Raw genomic sequence first — 17435 nt, 5'->3', positions numbered from 1 at the left:
AAATAACTGTTCATTTTTATATACTACAAACCTGGTCATGTTTAGAGGAACGTCATACAAGTCTCAACAGGGTTACCACTGTCGGGGCGTCAACGCATCTGGCCAGGTCCACCGCATTGCGCACATTCAGAGCACCTGACATTAAATGCGCTTTGAGTGGGCGGAATCAGTAAAGAACACATGTAAGTGCTGCCGCAGAGACTGAGACATTGCCAAATTTAGACATAAATCTTGCGGTGCGGGCCATCCGCGCTCGCGGGCCGCGAGCCGGCATGATCGAAGGGATACGACATTTCTTTCCTTACACCTGGAGTCTTCGGCTCCAGGAATACCGTCGTCGGGTGGCTCGAGAGTCGAGACTTTCACGACAGCTACGGGGCTCTGGGCTCTACAACAATGGGTTCGTGGAGAGTACGACGGATGCTATGGATTCACCGACGCTGGCAATCACAGCCGCTGGATCCGTTAATAAAGCCCCTTACAGTCTTTAGTTAGCCTCACACAGGTTGGTAATTCAAGCTCCAATCAAGCTCAGCACTGGGGCGGCCTACCTTGTCCCAGCGCTGAACTTGAATCAGCATATGAACTACAGAATCGTGAAACGACAAATGATCTACCTTGACACAATAGCTAGTCGCCCCTCAGTGAGCCTCTCGACAATCAATCAAAGGGAGCGTCGTAACGTTGGGGCATGTGGGAAATGGCGCGCAGAGCCTGACGCGGGTTGGCGACACCCCGCTACGCTTACGTTCGGACCACCATCTTGACATCTCTCACAAGCCTCCTTACCTTGGATAACGGAAGGAATGGAAGAATCATACCCCTTCCACGTTGTTTCAGTACTCCGTAGCTCAGACCCCGAGCGAACTCAGAGTCTCAGGAGAACTTTTGCTCGAATAGTCGATCCCCACGAGGACGCCGAATACGTTCGGCAGTGGACAGTATGTATCTCGTACAAACCCTAGACTCGTGTCATCGCCATGTCTCATTTGGATTCTTGACTTCGTCAGTCGGCCATACACCATCAGATATCTGCTGATGTCGGAAACTCACTGGAAGGCGACCCCAACAGCACCAGTTTCAATGCGTTTGCTCGCTCGGCTCTTAACGCTGGTTTAGTGCCCACGATGATGAAGATTGCTCGACAGGAATGGCGGGGAAGGAATGTTCCAAGGGCAAGGCACATCTCCCAGTACAGGGCTCTGCAAGGTCTCTGTATCTTGATGCGGGTTGGGAACGAGACAGAGCGTCGGGATATGCTCGACGATATGCTGAAAGAAGACGTTTTGAGTGTATGCATTCAAGTACGTGCTGTCATCTCTTGTCATGCTGTAAAACTAGAAGAATCTGTCGCGATGCATGCATCTAGTTCATGAAACATCATCTCTGCGTCATGCGTCAACTTGCCGTCAACGCGCTGCACTCGCTTTGCCAAGTGTCTTTGGGCAAAAAGGTCTCGTCTTCCACCGCTGCCGCTATCATCGAGAGCGCATGTTTGTATGTCCTCCAAGGACCAGATCATGTCGTCGATCAGCTTCTCAGCCCCTTCACTGCTTGGCAAGGGATAATGTTCTCAGAGACAGAACAGGTCAGATCCTTACTCTGACCGTCATCAAATTGTACTCATCCTCTGCAGCGGCTGATAGATGTCCGGGTAACCAGGCAAACTGCACCCAGATACTATGCGGTGGTACAGGATGCCGCCGTACAAGTCGTTCATAGCCTCCTTTTCACCTCTCCGCCTCGATCATCCGAATTCTGCTACGACATCATGAAACAGAGACCTCAGATACTAGACCTTCTCCTCGACTGCGCAATCTCCGACCGACCAACGTGTTTTCCTGAATCCGGCGTCACATCGGTTGCATGCGAATCGCTGACTCTGCTGTTCCGATGGCCAAGTCACACCGTACCTGGAGTAGCTTCCCCGATCGACAAGGCGTTCAAAACACGGGACTGGAAAGCAATGTCTCAGGCCATGTCCGTTCTCACGTCGCGGCCGAATTGGGCCGAGTCTCTAATCGAGGTGTGGATGCGCTTAGAAGAGGAAGATGTGTCTGCTATAAAAAGGTTTGGTGTCCAGCTGATCTACCGAGCATACCTACACCATGGATCCTTTGCAGAAAGTTCTCGCGACAAAACGAGATGGACTGGGACCGCGTCGAGGGCACAGAGAAGCAAGCGTACGGCAAACTAATAAAAAATAGAGGTCCGTGCCGCATTCCTGATTATGAAGTGCCTTCGTTGGACTACTAAAACTCTTCAACTCCTGTATAGGCATCTGTCGAGTATCTGTACTTCGACTAATCGCCACCCTTACACACGCGGCGGCGTCTTGCGGCATCACAAATGCACAAATCGAGTCATTTCTCCACGTCGCATATCTCGGTTGCCAAAAAGGCGGAAAGTACCTCGAAGACTGCAAGACCGAAGAGGAGTTCATAAATTCCTGCGACTACGAACAGGACGTGTTTCGATCCTCCGTCGCGGAATACGCGGGGCCAGATCTACCTACTGAGCCCATCAAGAGCCCCGTAGTGATCGCATCTCAGCGCGTTTTGGGTCCTACCACCCTCGTCCGCTTGCTGACCGTCCTCGCTCAGAGGAATGCCATTGACCTCATACAGACATTCCGCAAGCCACCCACTGGGCTCTCCTCATCGACATCGCTGGAGCGCATCCAGCAGATTACTCATCCGGTTGTTATACGCCGCATCATTAGACTTTCACATGTGCGCATGGCCGAGAGGATGGACAGAGGTCGCATACGCGCGAGAGACAGAAGTGTGCCAGACGAGACCAGCTTTGCATGTGCGATTTTCATGAGCGTCGCCGAGCTTGCGGCGGCCTTGGTCGCCCTGGACGAGCATACGTACGGGGTTTACTCAGCTGAAGTCCGTGGGGCGCGCAAACAACTCGTGATTGCACTGGGCAACGCATCACAGATGGCTTATAACATCGGGCATTACAAACGAGCGTTACATTTTGCGTCTGATGCAGTCGCTGCAGCAGAGAATATCCCAGCCGAAGAGGGGTTGGATCCTAATGTGGGTGTCAAAAACAAGGGCCGTATCGCCCAAGCCAATGCTGCCCTCCAGCGCCACCGTCAGCTATAATAGCAAACGATTGTAGCCTAACATGTATTTGAAACGGAGAGGGTCCGAGTCTCAAGAGAAGACCAAGCTTTATAACGAAGTTTTTCGCCTGGCTAATAGCTGATGAACCAGTGGGTATTGGTGATGTTGACGACGTTTCAGGCGAGGAACAAAATAGCCGTCTACCGCTAAAATAGTCTGATGTAGTCACTCGCTGACCGAGTGGCACTCTCTGATGATAAGCTGAAATTTACCTCATCGCAAGGTAAACCTCTACTCGCGGGTGTGTGGTGAGCAAAGCAAGCTGGACGGCGAAACTTGGGCGAAACTCGGCGCCAAGAAGCTGACGCGTCCCGGCAACACCCGTCCGATCGGAGCGGCATCCGCGCGTAACTAATCTCGCCTATCACCATCATTGGCTCTTTGTCGCGTTCTCTTCACAACGCCATGGGCGAAGATTTCACTTCGTGGACTTTACAGTCAGCTTTGGACAACACTGGACCTCAGCAATCAGGTTCTCTCAAGGACCAGTTTGCGCGTCTCGTAGACCCTAATGAAGATCCGGCTTTTGTGAAGGAGTACACGGTACGTCGTCTCAAGCCCTGTGATCTGCAGTGCTACCTAACAAGCTCTAACAAGTCCATCAGAACGCAATAAACACTCAGCTATTGAAGGAACATTCAGATCAGAACGCGACTCAGCCTGGGTTTACCAAGTTTACTACCGCGTGCATCGGTGTTGGCGTGGTGTCCTCGATGGTGGCAATCATCCGTCAGGAATGGTCTGGCCCACGTGTACCCAAGGAAAGATACATGGCTCAATGCAATGCACAAGAAATCCTTTGCAACCTGATACCACAAGAAATCCTTTGCAACCTGATACGCATTGGAAACGATGCAGACCGTCATGCTATCCTCGACAAGCTACTACAAGAGAACATCGTAGACATTTGCTTACGGGTATGGATTGTCGTCTGATGGGATTTGTACTCTCGCGTTCTCATTTCCCCGAGTCATGTAGCGCATGCAGCACCCACTATGCATAGTGCAGCAGAGTGCCGTGAACACGCTGGCTGTCCTGTCGTCGAGCGCTGCGCTTGGGAAAAAGGTCACTGCGTCTACTGCAGCCGACATTACCGAAGCTGCCTGTGTCTACGCTCTTCGAGGTCAAGATTACTACGTCAAGCAGATCCTTGATCCTTCGACTACATGGCAAAGCTTCATATTCACCCATACAGATAACGTACGTTGATAAGCCAACCTGGAGCCCAAAGCTAAATATCACATGCAGATGCCTTCGAGGCTTTCCAGCAAGTATTCTGCGAGGTATCATGCCATAACCCAAGATTCCGCCATGGCCACCGTCGACGGCATCCTCGGCCTGTTTCCTCCCCATGAATCCCAGTTCTACCTCGACATGCTCAAGAAAAAGCCGCAGATCATGGATCTCCTCCTCGATTGTGCAGCTCTCCCTCGTCCAGCTCAGCACCCAGAGAACCAGGTTGCGTCTAGAGCGTGCACGGCGCTTTGCTCGATGTTGGATTATCCAAGCCAGATAGTACCTGGATCCACATTGCCGCTGGACCGCAATTTCAAAACGGGCCCGGACTGGAAGGCGATGTCACAAATAATGGTTATCATGACGTCTCGTCCGGACTGGGCAGAAAAACTCGTCGACGTGTGGATGCAGATTCACGAAGAAGACATGCGGCAAGTAGAGAGGTAAGTATCTGTGATCATATTCACTGTGCGACAAGTTTATATCCCTGTGCAGAAATTTAGAAAAGGTCACGAGTGATTCCGGAACACTGGATCCCCCACATAGCAGATCCCTTGGTGAAATCTACGAGAGGCGCGGTGAGTTACAGCCCGAAACGGACAGTCGAATCTTCGGTCGCTGAAGCTGACGCTGTATGTAGGTTGTTGCCGTATTTCCGTGCTGCGGTTACTCGCAACACTCACCCATGCAGCAGAGTCATGCGGTATCACCAACGCCCAGCTCGAATCCTTCCTCCACATAGCCTACCTCGGGTGTCGCAAGTTTAAAGGAATGCAAGACCCCGATCTCGCCAGGGACGAGACGTACCCCAGCATCGAGAACAACTTCGAGCGCTTCAACATCCCCTCCCTGCGGGACCTCGGGCCCATGCCGACCGACAACCCTCAGTTCACCGCCAGCCAATCCGTGCTCGGCCCCGTTGCACTCATCCGGCTCCTGTGCGTCCTCGCAGAGCGGAAGGCGCTCGACGGCATCCAAGCGCTGCGCAAAGCGCCCGCCGGGCTCTCGTCGTCGACGTCGCTCGGCCACGTTCAGCAGATCACGAATCCCGATATCATCTGCCGCGTCATCAGCATGGCGCACGCGCGCATAGCCGCGCAGACGGAGCGCGGGCTCAAGCTCGTGCGGGAGAAGGAGAGCGAGCGGGACTATGTGTCCGCGTGGATGATGTTCAGGAGCGCGGCGGAGCTCGCGGGCGCGCTGATGGCGCTCGACAGGCACATGGAGGGGCGGTACGCGGCTGAGGCGCGCGGCGCGCGGAGGCGGTATGTTATGGCGATGGGGAACGCCGCACAGATGACGCTCAACCTCGGGTATTGGGGGCACGCGATGTTCACCACGATGAATGCGGTTGACGCGGCCGAGGATATCGATCCTATGGAAGGGTTGGATCCCGCGATTATCAAGAAGAACGAACGGCGGCTTTTGCAAGCGAATGCCGCGAATACTGCACATCGCTCAAGTGGGCACTCATAGATTGTAGTTGCAGAAGTTCACCAAGGTGCTGGCAGAGTAGCATGGAGAGACAGATTTCTTCAGAGTAGCATGGCGTATGGGTAACCAGACATAAATCATTCGCTGTTGATTATTCGCACAGCCGATGTCCCTTCAATCAACGGTATATTACCGAGGAGTATATGTACTTGCTATTGAACGTGGAATCAACCGAACGCTGACATCCACAGGGAACTACTGGAGCAGGACACATATACGAAAACTGGGCTAGGAGCTATACTTCTTGGATGTACGAAGATACAGTATTTGGTACGCGGAAGCAGCTCACCCATTTTCTTGTAAACACTTTGCAGATTCACTTAATCTTGGACATCACCAACGAGCATTGCACTCTGCAGGAAGTGCTATCGGCCCTCGAGGCTGCAGGTATTAATTTGTCTGAGGAAGGGACGGGAGGAAAGGTTGGATACGGAGATAGCAGCGAAGAACAGGCGTCGGATCAGGCAAGTACCAAAAACTAAAAAGCAGATGCATTGGGGTAATAAGTACATGAATCATTGAGGACTAAACGTTGGTTCATCAATAAGAAGAAGCAACTAAGAAAGAAACTGAGCGGAGCGAGTGGGTATAAGTGAATCGATATACGTCGGTGTCAAACAAAACCATGAGATCATGCGCACTCTAGCAAACCCCGAGCGCGTTCTGGTAAATTAGCTAAAAGCCTGATATACTAAATGAAGTACATTCGTTCCGCACAGATCGGCGAGGTCGTGATGGTCATCGAGTTGCCCCCTCAAAGGCGTGCCGCCGACTGGTACATGCGGGTATATGCCACACATGGGCGTGTTGTACGTGGGCGGGGATCTAGACAAAGTCGGCGTTTTGGAGATTTTCGCGCAAGATTGAATCTCGGACTATTCACAAGGCGCTGTGATGAGTCCAAGTAAAGATATGTGGGTGAGGGCACGTACCCGTATTGAGCGTGATCGTAGTCTCTTCCGCATCCTAGAAGAGAGGTTAACGGTATTAGGGGGCTATGGCAAAAGACTCACAACAACGGAAGTAGGATATATGTAGAGCGTCCGGCGTTCAGGCGAATTTTGCTTCATCGTATCCTTGAACTTTTGCTTAAGATCTGCGCACAAATGTCATTCAGCAAACATCACATACAGAAGCCGCGACTACGCACACTTGATGACAGCATCCGTCGTATTCGGCCTATCCCCAAACGACGGCAAAAAGCGCTTCACCTTGGCCCCGTTCGCGATCTTGGCCTCGAGTAGATCGCACTTGTTGAGAAAGAGGACGAGGGTGGTGTTGGCGAGGAGCTTGGACTTGCAGATGCCACCCCAAAGGACGAAGGAGTCCTCGAGCTTGTTGAAGCGGATGTCCTCCTCGAGGCGCTCGTCGAAGCACGAGACAGGGGCGAGAAAGATGATGGCGTGTACGCCTTCGAAGAAGGGTTGCCAGGCGCTGCGCTGGTGAGGCGGGGAGGTGGGTAAGCAAAGGTGAGAATAGATCGGGTTTTGATATGTAAGCTGACCTGCGTACGCGCGCCGCCAACGTCGTAAAGCAGCCAGCTGTAGCCATCTGCAGGCGGTAATGGGTTAGGGTCTACGATATTATTCGTTGGAAGGGACTCACCCTCGGAGGTCATATGGTACTCTTGCACGCCCATGGTGCGTAACCGTGCCCTCAAGACGTCCTCGTCCGAGGGCTCATAACCTCGCGTGACGATACGGTCCGCGTTGGAGATGAAGCTGGAAAAAGGGACGAACTATGGTGAGCACGATGTTCAAATGACAGAGGGAGAAAACGAAAAGAAAAAAGGACTAACTAGTCAGCCGAGTCCTCGAACTTGACCTCGCGCCTGGTCAAAATCTCCCACACCGCCTCGTCCTTCCAGAGCGTCTTCATATCGTCCTTGCACCCAACCAGCACCTCGGTCGCGCTGTCCGTCTCGTGCGCCTCGGTCGCAGTACCTGCTCCAGGCTGGCCACCCCGCAGATTACCGCGCGAGGCTCTGTTGCCCTGCCCGAAGCGAGCGCTGGCGCCCGGGACCTGGAGTGTATCGCGCCAGTTGCCCGAGCGGACGTAGAACTCTGCGCGATCTCGGGTGCTCAGGTAAGACAGGGGCGTGCTCGGGGAACGCTCTTGTGCCTCGGATGGCCCCAGCATCTTCTTGAGATCGTCTTCGACGCCGCGGAGGGGCCCGAGCCTGCGCCTGAGGAGCTGAAGCTTGTCGGTGGTGGGGCTGGCCTGGCTGCGGAGGGAGTCTTTGGAGGTGTGTGAGTCGTCGGAGCGGGAGCGGACGGATCGGGTGGGGGTCGGGGGCGGGTTCTCGAGGAATTCATCTGCGAGAGTGTCGAGGATGGTGTTGATGGCGCGGACGATGTTCAGCTGGATGACAGTGCGCCATGCGAGACGCTCCTTTTCCCATTGGTCGCGAGCAAACAGGCGGCGGAAGTCTGGGGGTGGTGAGCTGGATGTGAGCCAAGGGGGAAAAGAGAACACACTTTTGAGAGTTGTGGATTTGCCTGTAAGGGAGAGAAGGTCAGCACAAACGCCGGAGATGAAAATAGACGACTGGCGGTTGGCCGCGAAAGCAGGACCGACGGAGTGGGAGAGCGAAAATAGAAGCAGAGCACGGAGAAGCATTCCTCCAGGCACTCGGGCAATCCGTCGCCAGACTACATAAAGACAAACACTCACCACTTTCGCTCTGACCAAGAAGCAGAATCTTGAGCGCCTTCTCCCGCTGCCGCATCGCCGACCCTTCCTCTCTCAGCGCCTCGTCGATCATCTCGCTGATCCGCTGCGCCTCCGCCTCCTGCTGCTCCCGTACCGCCCGCTCCTCCGCCGTCTCGTTCTTTGGCGGCGCCGCGGCGAGTGCCAACGGGTCAGCCCCGTCGTAGCTGCTTCTGAACATTCTTGTCTTTCTTCTTGCTGTCGTCTTGCTGGAGCTCAGGGACCGTGGTGGCTGGCGAGAAGCTCGTCGAGGACGTCCTTGCTGCTTATCTTGCCTGAATACAACGTCTTATCGCCCTGCAGGTGTACGCGCGTCCCCTCCTAGTCTGCAATGCCCGAACCTCGCGGAATGAGCTCTTGCCTATCGACCCGGCCGGAGCAGAGGAAGCCAACAGGCTCAAGGATGACGCGCAAAGAAGAAGGGGAGAGAGGATAAAGTAACCGACGTTGCAAAAAACGCGTGTTGAATGTTCGTACCCAGTTGACACCACTATGTAAACCTGTGTCTGGGTCTTGATCATATGAATGATCGACGGGTCCGCGACCCTGTCACTGGGAGCCTCGTCGTCAACGCTGCGACGGCGCGTCTAAGGGGCGGGTGATCAGCCAGGTGAAAGCCACCGCTAGCTCCTAGGGCTTGTGGTTCAGTCCTACACTCGCGCAGAGAGAACGACAGCCAGTATGCACCAAGTCGACGTGCGGCGTACCTTTCTCCCCGCCATATCATATCAGCGACAATCACCGACCTCCTTTTTGAGTCCTGACCGCAGCTCCTGACGTTGACCACCACATCACTGTCATCCGCCACCCCTCCGGCACCGTCGTCACCAAATGGGGTTACATAGCCCGCCTTGGGGCACCGAGGGACACGGATAAGACACCGACGACATCCGGAGTGGATTGGCAACTGTCAGACCAGAGGTACACACTAGAAAGAGGCGGAAATCACGGGTATCATACCCCGTAAACGGGAAAAAGAGGCTACTGTAGAGAGAAACACAAAATATAGTGGTAAGACCCAGAGATACAGGGTTATAAGAGTGCGATTAGGCTGATATGCGCGTCCGAACAAACGGATTAAGGATGAGATGAGGATGATCGAGTGAAGGCGCCATATCGTCGCCGACAGACGGTCGCCTCACAGGAGTGAGTCCAGTTTTGACAACACCTCGAGCACACCAGCGACCAGCTCGAACCCGACGTCCTCCTCGCCCTGCATTTCTCTTCTGACCTCCTGCAACAAGCCCAACACGCTCTCTCGCCCGCTCGCGCTGCTCCCCATCCCGATCCGCGAGCTCTCCCTCCGTCTCGGCGCCCCCGAGCCCATACTGCCACCACCGGTCGATGACGATGACGAGGAGGCGCTCCCAAACGGCCACACTGCAAACTCGCCAAGAATCTCGTCGCACCGCTGGAACGCCGCCTCCCTGTCCTCGTACGTGAGCCGCCCAAACGCATTATCAAGCACGCTCGCCGCGTACGCCGCGCACACCAAACACACCGCCCTTGTCGCGCGGTTCTGCACGCCCTCCTTGTCGAGCGCTTGCGGCGGGATGCTCGACGTCGTCGCGGTGAGCAACGCGACCGCACGCGCGACGACGGACTCTTTCGTGCGCACGTCCGCGACGGGGTGCGTCGCCATGTCGAAGAGCAGAAAGTTGCGCTTCTCGGTGCGCAGCACGCCCTTGTCGACGAGGCCCTTTGCGAGGCGCTCGCGCACCTGCTTCAGCTGGAATCCGATCTTCATCACGTTCCACGTCTCGCCTAGTCATCGCATCTGTAAGGACAAGCAGAGGAGGGAAAGGGGGGAGGAGGGGACGCACCGCTGAGGAGGTCGATCCACGCGTTGATGCTCATCCGCTCGCCCTCCTGCGACTTCATCATCTTGAGCGTCTCGTCGAGGATCGTCTCGCCCGTCTGCCGGTCGTCGATCACCTCCACGACGCGGTCCGCGAGCGGCATCTGCCGGCGGTTCGCGTGCTTGACGAGCGCGATGCGCCGGCGGAGGGCGAGCTCGATGAGGATGCACCCGCGCAGGGCGTACGAGATGTTGTCATTCCAAAAGGAGAGGTAGCCCTATCGATAGAAGGGCTTTAGTGTTATGTGAACACGAGCGGAGCGAATGAGATCAAGCCCGCGGGCAGTGCATCCCTTGAGTATCATTCTGCGTGTGCACGGCCACGCCACACTCGAAATCCAAGACAAACGACGCACCTGCTTATCCTTGAGCCCCAGCAGCAACACCTCCTCCATAATCGTCAGCCGCGGCATCTTCCCCCCCGCACGCGCCTCCTCTCTATCGCGGTCGAGGTCCCTTGGGTCATACGCGATCTTGCTCCCGCCCTCGAACGCCGAGCCCGCGTGCGAGTGCGCGACTCCGCCTCCCGCGCTGCCGGTGCCGGTGGTCGGAGAAGAAGGCGTGGTGCCGTTGGGTGTGGGGTTGTTGGAGGTCGAGGACCAGTCGTCGTCTGCGTTTGCACTGGAGGCTGCGGAGGCGCCGGCGACGCGCCGTCTGGAGAGGCCGCCCGCGGAGGTGCTCATGTCTGAGTCGGGTCGTGCGCTGGCGCTTTTGGGTGGGCCGGGGGTGTGTTACTGGGGGTGGTTGTCCAGCGATGAGATGGGAGGGCGGGGAGGGTGCGTGGGTTGTGACGAGGCGGTCGGTCTGGGGAGAGGAAAGTGGAGGCTGTGCCGCTGCCTGCCATCTTTCCTCGACCCACTGTCTCACGCCAGGGCTTCAACACTTTAACTTGCAGCACTCTGCGGGCCGGCTGTCCTTTGACTTCACGAAACTACTTCACAGGGAGAACATTGTAGCGTTTGAAAGTTGTGTGTTTTCTTCTCTTCCACATGTACCTCGGACGTCTAGCTAGCAAACAGAGTCTATCAGCGTTATGAGACTTTCAGCTGACCCGTCTCGCACTTCTCTTCTCCTCGACCCTTTCTCTCGCGTGGCAGCCGCGGGTTGCCGTAGAGTTAACGCTAACCGGCCTAGGACGGGGACTCAAAGTAATTCGCATGCCCATGGACCCATGGATCTTTCCGCAGCATCTCTCTTCCTTTCATCCTCCTTCGACAAACATACAGCTTTTCTCCCATCTTCAGAAAGTGGCTAAAAGTCTATCACTCGCGGGTGTGAGCGGCCTCAAGGTTCGCGAACGCCCGTTGGCTCGATAGTCGTGCTGCGGTCCGGGTCATCCTGCAGGCCATTTGGCATGTTGCAATGAACGGCTGCGTGTCATGTCATGGGACGTGGGACATGCCCATGTTCGTGCTTCATCTCCGTCGTCGAAACAGGTGGTGCGGTAACGTACGCGCTCGCGTGCACCACGTCTCGCCCTCCCCGTCTTCGGAGACGAGCGTGTTATATAGCTCGTTTCCCGGGCCCACATTAGCATCACTGCATCAGGTGAGTGGGAGAGCTATTGGGCGGATTCGAGTGCCATGGGGACATGACCGGACCAGAGACCATTTCTAAACTCTAGCTCTCGGTTTCTCCCACTTCTTTCAGCCTCGAGGTGGCGCGAGCTTATCAGTACCGATCGCCGCGATGACGTATAAACGATTCTCCTTACCGTTCCCCAGGTCGGCGGTTCTTCCAACGCTTGCAGGCGAAATTTCTCCCGGGGAGTGGAGGAGACGATGGTACCGGTGGATTGCCGGCGGCGGGTACTCGCGTAGGATGGTATTGAACGTTCAGAACACCGCCAGGACGTGGAATTGGTGCCTGCTCGGGCACGGGTCATTAAATTGGCTTGTATGTTCCCTCGTGCATGCGTTCTCATTGTCTACATTACGCTACCACGAACGGCACTTGAGCCTCGTTGGGTGGGCTTCGCGAGTCGGGGCCTGTCGCGTCTCGACCGTCCACTTCCGGGTGTAGGAATCAGGGGGTGTTCCCGATCACGTGGTCTGCACGGTGTTTCTCACCAGGGAGCTTCTTTCTGATCCACGCGGAAACGGGGGCGAACATCCACAGATCCAATTTTCTTGCGCGACAACACACATATAACACTCGCTCTTTCATTCCGACTATCTTCTCTCCTTTTAAAACTTGCACAGGCCCCCCCGTGCGTGTGTGCAGGCCATACCGCGAACATCCCCTTCTTCATCCATCAGCCCATTTCACAGCGCTGATTGAGAGCTGAGACGGTCGTCGACGTCGCACGCGTCCCCATACACGCGTTTTTCATCCGGCTTCAACTCATATACAGCCCAGCCAAGACACTCATATTCGACCGACTGGTCGCACCCAGCCACTCGCCTCTCCTTTGCCCCTCGGTCTCAGAATGCAGCTCAGGGATACAGCCTCCCCCACTTCCGCCTCGTCGTCGGCGCCGAGTAAGGTATGTCCTATTCTGGCTTTGCCCAATGATAAGCACTGACCCTATCTCCTCGTCTATCACGTCTCCCGCGATGTTGCGCCATGTAGCTCTTCCTCGACATGAGCAGGCTCAAGAGCCCCGTCACCTCTATGGGCACCTCCGTCGGCACCCATCCCACCCAGTGGTCCCAGTCCTCCTGCGACCACCCGCCCAAATCCGCCGCGCTCACCTTCGCCGCCGTATGGGACGACGAGCGCGGCATCATCACCTTCTCGAGCAGCAAGGGCCTGCTCGAGCAGCGCTACTCCGACTACATCATGGTCGACGGAGACGACAACGACGATGACTCCTTCTTCGGCTGCGGCGAAGGAGAAGGAGAGTATGACGAGTTCCAGGACTGTGGCGACTCGGGGACGTTCGGCGAGAACGACTCGACGATGGCCATGTTCCAAGACGCGTTCAAGGCGTTTCTCCATCGCACACCGCGGGGTCCGCGGTTCAGCACGTGTGATGCGACCGACAGCACCCAGGCCCAGCCTTCGAGCTCGCGATCGCCAAACCAGCCCGTCGCGGGACCGTCTACACCCAGCAAGGAGCACACCACCGCCCACACCATAGGAGTCGCGTCCGGCTCTGCCGGGCCGTATCCTCGAAGAGGCGCAGTGCGCAAGTCGAAGAGCAAGGGCACGCTCGCCTCATCCACGCTGGACGGCCTCAACGTATACGACAAGCAGCACCAGCAACGCGAACGTCCGCCTCGGGCGCCGCGCCTCGTGGACGCGCACTACTCGTGCTTTGACACGCTCGATAAAGACCCGGCTTTCCAGCCGTGCGTCACGTTCAGGCGCCGCAATATGGCGCACGCGGACGAGGAGACGGTGTCAGACGAGGGGTTCTATGAGAGCAGCGAGTGCTTGAGGGCACCGGCGTTGCAGGACAGACAGTATCTGGTGCGTAGTTCTGGATCTCATTCGAAGATGCCGTGCTTACGGGTGCATGCTGTGCTGCGCTATTGTGGACGATCTTCATCTCCTTGAATTTGCTCGTGTTTGTGTTCTTCGGGATTCTATCATTGCGCTTCTCCTTCTATGGTGGCGCTCGTTTCACGTCTTTCTGCTCGTCGTCCTGAAACACACCCTGAAACAACACCACCTTCGCATCACACACCACAGAAATCACACTTCTCAACAACAACAACGTCCACCTCGAACTACATCGAAGTCGCCCGCTTCACAGAATCCGACGAATACTTCTCCTCGCCACTCTCCGCCTGCCCATACGGCGGCACACCCCCAAACTCGCCCCGAAAAGTCCTCCGCAAGCGGCGCCCTTTCACGCGGTCATCCGACCAGCCAGACCAACCCAGACCAAACGGCCCACACGGCCACTCCCCCCTTGCTTCCTCGTGTACGAGCAGCGAGCCCGACTCCCCCGAGCCGACGACGCCCGTCGACCGTGCGTCGCCGCTGTCGGCATTCACCACCACCACCACGACATCGTCTAATAGCGATAAGCGGGCGAGCCCGCTGGCGTATGTGCGCCGTAAATGCAGCACGCTCACGGGCGGAGGGGCAAACGCGGGTGGCCCGAATCACGGTTGGGTGTGTGTCGAGGTGACGCCGATTATCAAGCAGCGCGTTGTCGAGACGCCGTGAGCGCGTCTAGTGGCTCTTATTCTCGGTGCTACTTTCTGTCGTTGGCATCTTGTTCTCGCTTCTTTGCCTTCGTCTTTCTGCGTGGTCTTATGATCCGAACTTTCAGCGCTCGAACTCTGCTGTCTTCCTCCATACGTCCCGCGTATATCGTCCTTTCAGCGTCCACCTTCTACATTCCTCTTCCTCTCTACATTCCTCGTATACCGTCCTCCATCACGTAATGGGTTTCAGGCGCCTAATCGTAGGCCAAACACACACACGCATCGCGACACTTTTTCTTCCTCTGCTCGACACGCTGCGAGCAGCGAGTGTACCTACTCTCCTTATTCCATCCCCGTCTCTGCCCCTTGTCATGCTCACGTCTAGCCCCGCCTCTTCGGCCCTCGTCTTACTGTTGTACAGTAACCGCGCCATACCCCACGGACGCCCGCTGCTCCGGGCTGTCCTGTCTTATTACATTTTACCTCGGTACCGCCGTATGTAATGGCAGCAGTTGCCTTGTTTTCTTTGTTGTTGTTGCTTTTCTTTATGTCCCGAGCGGTCGGTCTCAGTAGGGTTTCTGTGTATCGTTTACGCTTTCTTTGGCTGCTAGATGTGTACGTTTCATATTGTACTTTGTATGGTTCAATCGAGGATAGGGGTTGTTTGATCCTAGGGATGCGTGCTCTGTTTGCATGATGTTCGCACACATCGGTTTTTGCACAAGGATCGGCTCGCTACAATCACCGTGTGTTGGCACGACTTGTCCATGCCAGTCTACATAAATATTCGGTGTGGTGTCTACGTTCTATGAACTATGGTCGCTTTAATCTTTCAGTATGGGACGAGATAAACTGTGTCCCTTCCTGACTGAGCCTCTAGTAGACTTGCCGCAATACGAGGAGTTAAGACAGCCTCCAGGAACACCATGAAAGCAAGGTATACATCCTAAAAATACAACTGAGCCACTCTGTTATGAGTGCACTATTGTCAGACAAACCCGCATGATCCCTTCATTTTTCCACTGAACACAGCATCAACCACATCCAATATTATAACACTGCTTGGGGAGAGTCGTTAGTTCCAAAAATGTACGGTGGTGGTGTGAAGCGTACATCACAAAGAAGACACAGCCGTTGCGTAGTACAACCGTTACTAGCGATTTCCATGTTTGCCCCCTTGTCACGGGCCGCGGTGTTATACCCGAAAAAACTAGCCCATTCAGCAGCAGGGTCAGCAGCAGATATTCAAACCCGAGTATAGGAGCGTTGACTAGCAGCATAGAATCTGAAGGAATCAGTTTAGTACTCGAATGCTCGCTGATCGAGCAAAATTGGAAGCCTGAGCTTACACAATGGATTGGATGCCTCATTTTCAACGAGAAATATGCCAATGAAGACGAGTGTTATCTCGACGAAAAGGAACGTGCTCAAGACCCACTTCATTCTTTTGTTCCTGCTGTGCACAGCGCATACTCTAATAATAAATATACCTGCACCGGAAAATGTTGGGTTCAGAGTCGCTCCAATAGATCCTTTTCGAAGGAGATTTTGCACCTTGGACAACGGCTAGAGACAGAATTGTGGATACATTTTGAAAATCAACTATTGCTCCGAAAGTTTCTTGAACAAGAGTCAGTTATCTATATTTTAGGGACGTAAAAAGTTAGTTACCACTTGTGCTAGAGACGATTCGCAGACGTTGAGTCGAGCTATAAGCGAATAAACGTAGGGGAAAGGTAACCAAACCTGCGAAAACTCTGATGCAAAAAGAGCACTGGCTGAGTTGGACATTAGATAGCTGTGGGAGAAAGCCTGAAGCACCTCCTTTATCAAGTCGTCTCGAGAGAAAACAGGCCCATCAGTTTCTGTCTACAAGGGCTGTCCTTGCTAAAACTACTCACTCAGGTCCTCGGGTGCATCATATCTACAAAGAAAGCAGTGGACATTAGTATTAGGGAGGTTCAACATCAACTTAGAGGATCCGCACTTCTTAATGGCCAACACGACAACAGGAACCCTCCAAAATCAGCGTGAGATTTTCTGGAATGGTAAACTTTAATGAAATCCATACGTCAGGTATATGAGTCCCAGATATTGACACTTTTTGTAGCCAGTTAGTTTTAGAAGTCGTAACCAAGCTGATTTACTGACGATGAAATATGTCCCAGATGAGATAGTCCAAGGTCTTGTCTGGAAGGAATGGAAAGTGTTAAAACGTCTTACTTCTCCGCTCCATGGATGGCGAGTCAAGTTACCCAGACAAGATCGATTTTTGCTGAGAGTGTTCCTACTGAATGTGGATACGATAATTCAACATACAATGCATGCTTTCTGGGAGTGGAGTACAGCACCATAATCGTATAGCGCCGCGGAAAGTAAGGCCACTTGTCGCGGACGCGGGGGTACAGCCCCTGTCTTTTCTCTTTTATCCCTATCTCTCTTACCTTCTCGCGCATTGTCTTGTTTCGTTCACGCTCCGCGTGGGCTGCGCTTTTGGACTCTGACTCATTTGTTTGGCATTGTTATGGACACTGCCCAGGATTTACTATATAAACCTTGTACCTTCATCCCTAGTCCCCATCTCGACCTCTTTGTCATTGGGACTAGGTGCGTATTCATCCCCTGATGTACCTGTAGATACACCAATCTAATCTTTGTCATTGGGACTAGTCTTTGGGATCCTCCGTATTCTGTCGCCGCTCTGAGTCCGCTGCTCTAGCGTCGTTAAGCTCCTCCGCTCCGCCGTCACCATTGTCTCCGCCACATTAGGTCGAGATCTACTACTGCACCGACAACCCTCAGCTCCAGTCGCCCCTGCAGGACCGTCACACAGACCAGTAATTGTCGCATTCCAGCAGCGTACTTGCTGGAGCCCATCATCATCCTGTCCGTCGACCTCAG

At 54.6% G+C, this 17435-nt stretch overlaps 5 protein-coding genes across 5 annotated transcripts; 3 read left to right on the top strand and 2 right to left on the bottom strand.

Moving 5' to 3' along the window:
- Positions 1-755: 755 nt before the first annotated feature.
- CONPUDRAFT_113501 (uncharacterized protein) lies at positions 756-3207 on the top strand. Its single transcript, XM_007777307.1, has 6 exons — positions 756-941; positions 1011-1304; positions 1370-1588; positions 1637-2070; positions 2124-2209; positions 2278-3207. Exons 1-6 carry the CDS (start codon positions 807-809, stop codon positions 3114-3116), a joined length of 2007 nt encoding a protein of 668 aa, XP_007775497.1. The 5' UTR covers positions 756-806; the 3' UTR covers positions 3117-3207.
- Positions 3208-3538: 331 nt separating this feature from the next.
- On the top strand, positions 3539-6044 carry CONPUDRAFT_170182 (uncharacterized protein). The gene is made up of 6 exons (XM_007777306.1): positions 3539-3680; positions 3743-4054; positions 4116-4337; positions 4386-4816; positions 4869-4951; positions 5014-6044. Exons 1-6 carry the CDS (start codon positions 3543-3545, stop codon positions 5847-5849), a joined length of 2022 nt encoding a protein of 673 aa, XP_007775496.1. The 5' UTR covers positions 3539-3542; the 3' UTR covers positions 5850-6044.
- Positions 6045-6366: 322 nt separating this feature from the next.
- Positions 6367-8733, bottom strand: CONPUDRAFT_113498 (G-alpha-domain-containing protein). The gene is made up of 8 exons (XM_007777305.1): positions 8541-8733; positions 8345-8365; positions 7666-8296; positions 7372-7588; positions 7018-7306; positions 6881-6963; positions 6800-6833; positions 6367-6742 (listed from the first exon to the last, which is right to left on the bottom strand). The coding sequence occupies exons 1-8, from the start codon at positions 8629-8631 to the stop codon at positions 6693-6695; spliced, it is 1416 nt and encodes a 471-aa protein (XP_007775495.1). The 5' UTR covers positions 8632-8733; the 3' UTR covers positions 6367-6692.
- Positions 8734-9513: 780 nt separating this feature from the next.
- CONPUDRAFT_133150 (GPP34-domain-containing protein) lies at positions 9514-11430 on the bottom strand. The gene is made up of 3 exons (XM_007777304.1): positions 10791-11430; positions 10400-10652; positions 9514-10340 (listed from the first exon to the last, which is right to left on the bottom strand). The coding sequence occupies exons 1-3, from the start codon at positions 11115-11117 to the stop codon at positions 9715-9717; spliced, it is 1206 nt and encodes a 401-aa protein (XP_007775494.1). The 5' UTR covers positions 11118-11430; the 3' UTR covers positions 9514-9714.
- Positions 11389-15057, top strand: CONPUDRAFT_85916 (uncharacterized protein). Its single transcript, XM_007777303.1, has 3 exons — positions 11389-12919; positions 13006-13848; positions 14071-15057. Exons 1-3 carry the CDS (start codon positions 12863-12865, stop codon positions 14551-14553), a joined length of 1383 nt encoding a protein of 460 aa, XP_007775493.1. The 5' UTR covers positions 11389-12862; the 3' UTR covers positions 14554-15057.
- Positions 15058-17435: the final 2378 nt, after the last annotated feature.

This window comes from Coniophora puteana (assembly GCF_000271625.1).
Source record: "Coniophora puteana RWD-64-598 SS2 unplaced genomic scaffold CONPUscaffold_20, whole genome shotgun sequence".
In the NCBI taxonomy this organism is placed as follows: domain Eukaryota; kingdom Fungi; phylum Basidiomycota; class Agaricomycetes; order Boletales; family Coniophoraceae; genus Coniophora; species Coniophora puteana.
Note: the sequence above shows the minus strand (reverse complement) of the source record. Positions and strands in the feature narration are given on the sequence as shown.

Excerpts from the sequence above, each read along its gene's own strand:
- CONPUDRAFT_133150 (XM_007777304.1), bottom strand. The coding sequence starts at position 11,117 with ATGAGCACCTCCGCGGGCGGCCTCTCCAGACGGCGCGTCGCCGGCGCC. Across the intron at positions 10,653-10,790 it reads TGGGGCTCAAGGATAAGCAG|GGCTACCTCTCCTTTTGGAA; the intron begins GTGCGTCGTTTG and ends TTCTATCGATAG. Across the intron at positions 10,341-10,399 it reads GTGGATCGACCTCCTCAGCG|GCGAGACGTGGAACGTGATG; the intron begins GTGCGTCCCCTC and ends TGCGATGACTAG.
- CONPUDRAFT_170182 (XM_007777306.1), top strand. The coding sequence starts at position 3,543 with ATGGGCGAAGATTTCACTTCGTGGACTTTACAGTCAGCTTTGGACAAC. Across the intron at positions 3,681-3,742 it reads CTTTTGTGAAGGAGTACACG|AACGCAATAAACACTCAGCT; the intron begins GTACGTCGTCTC and ends CAAGTCCATCAG. Across the intron at positions 4,338-4,385 it reads TATTCACCCATACAGATAAC|ATGCCTTCGAGGCTTTCCAG; the intron begins GTACGTTGATAA and ends TATCACATGCAG.
- CONPUDRAFT_113498 (XM_007777305.1), bottom strand. The coding sequence starts at position 8,631 with ATGATCGACGAGGCGCTGAGAGAGGAAGGGTCGGCGATGCGGCAGCGG. Across the intron at positions 8,366-8,540 it reads TCTTGGTCAGAGCGAAAGTG|GCAAATCCACAACTCTCAAA; the intron begins GTGAGTGTTTGT and ends TCTCCCTTACAG. Across the intron at positions 7,307-7,371 it reads TTGGCGGCGCGCGTACGCAG|CGCAGCGCCTGGCAACCCTT; the intron begins GTCAGCTTACAT and ends CCGCCTCACCAG.
- CONPUDRAFT_85916 (XM_007777303.1), top strand. The coding sequence starts at position 12,863 with ATGCAGCTCAGGGATACAGCCTCCCCCACTTCCGCCTCGTCGTCGGCG. Across the intron at positions 12,920-13,005 it reads CGTCGTCGGCGCCGAGTAAG|CTCTTCCTCGACATGAGCAG; the intron begins GTATGTCCTATT and ends TGCGCCATGTAG. Across the intron at positions 13,849-14,070 it reads TGCAGGACAGACAGTATCTG|AAATCACACTTCTCAACAAC; the intron begins GTGCGTAGTTCT and ends CACACACCACAG.
- CONPUDRAFT_113501 (XM_007777307.1), top strand. The coding sequence starts at position 807 with ATGGAAGAATCATACCCCTTCCACGTTGTTTCAGTACTCCGTAGCTCA. Across the intron at positions 1,305-1,369 it reads TTTTGAGTGTATGCATTCAA|TTCATGAAACATCATCTCTG; the intron begins GTACGTGCTGTC and ends GCATGCATCTAG. Across the intron at positions 2,210-2,277 it reads CAAACTAATAAAAAATAGAG|GCATCTGTCGAGTATCTGTA; the intron begins GTCCGTGCCGCA and ends ACTCCTGTATAG.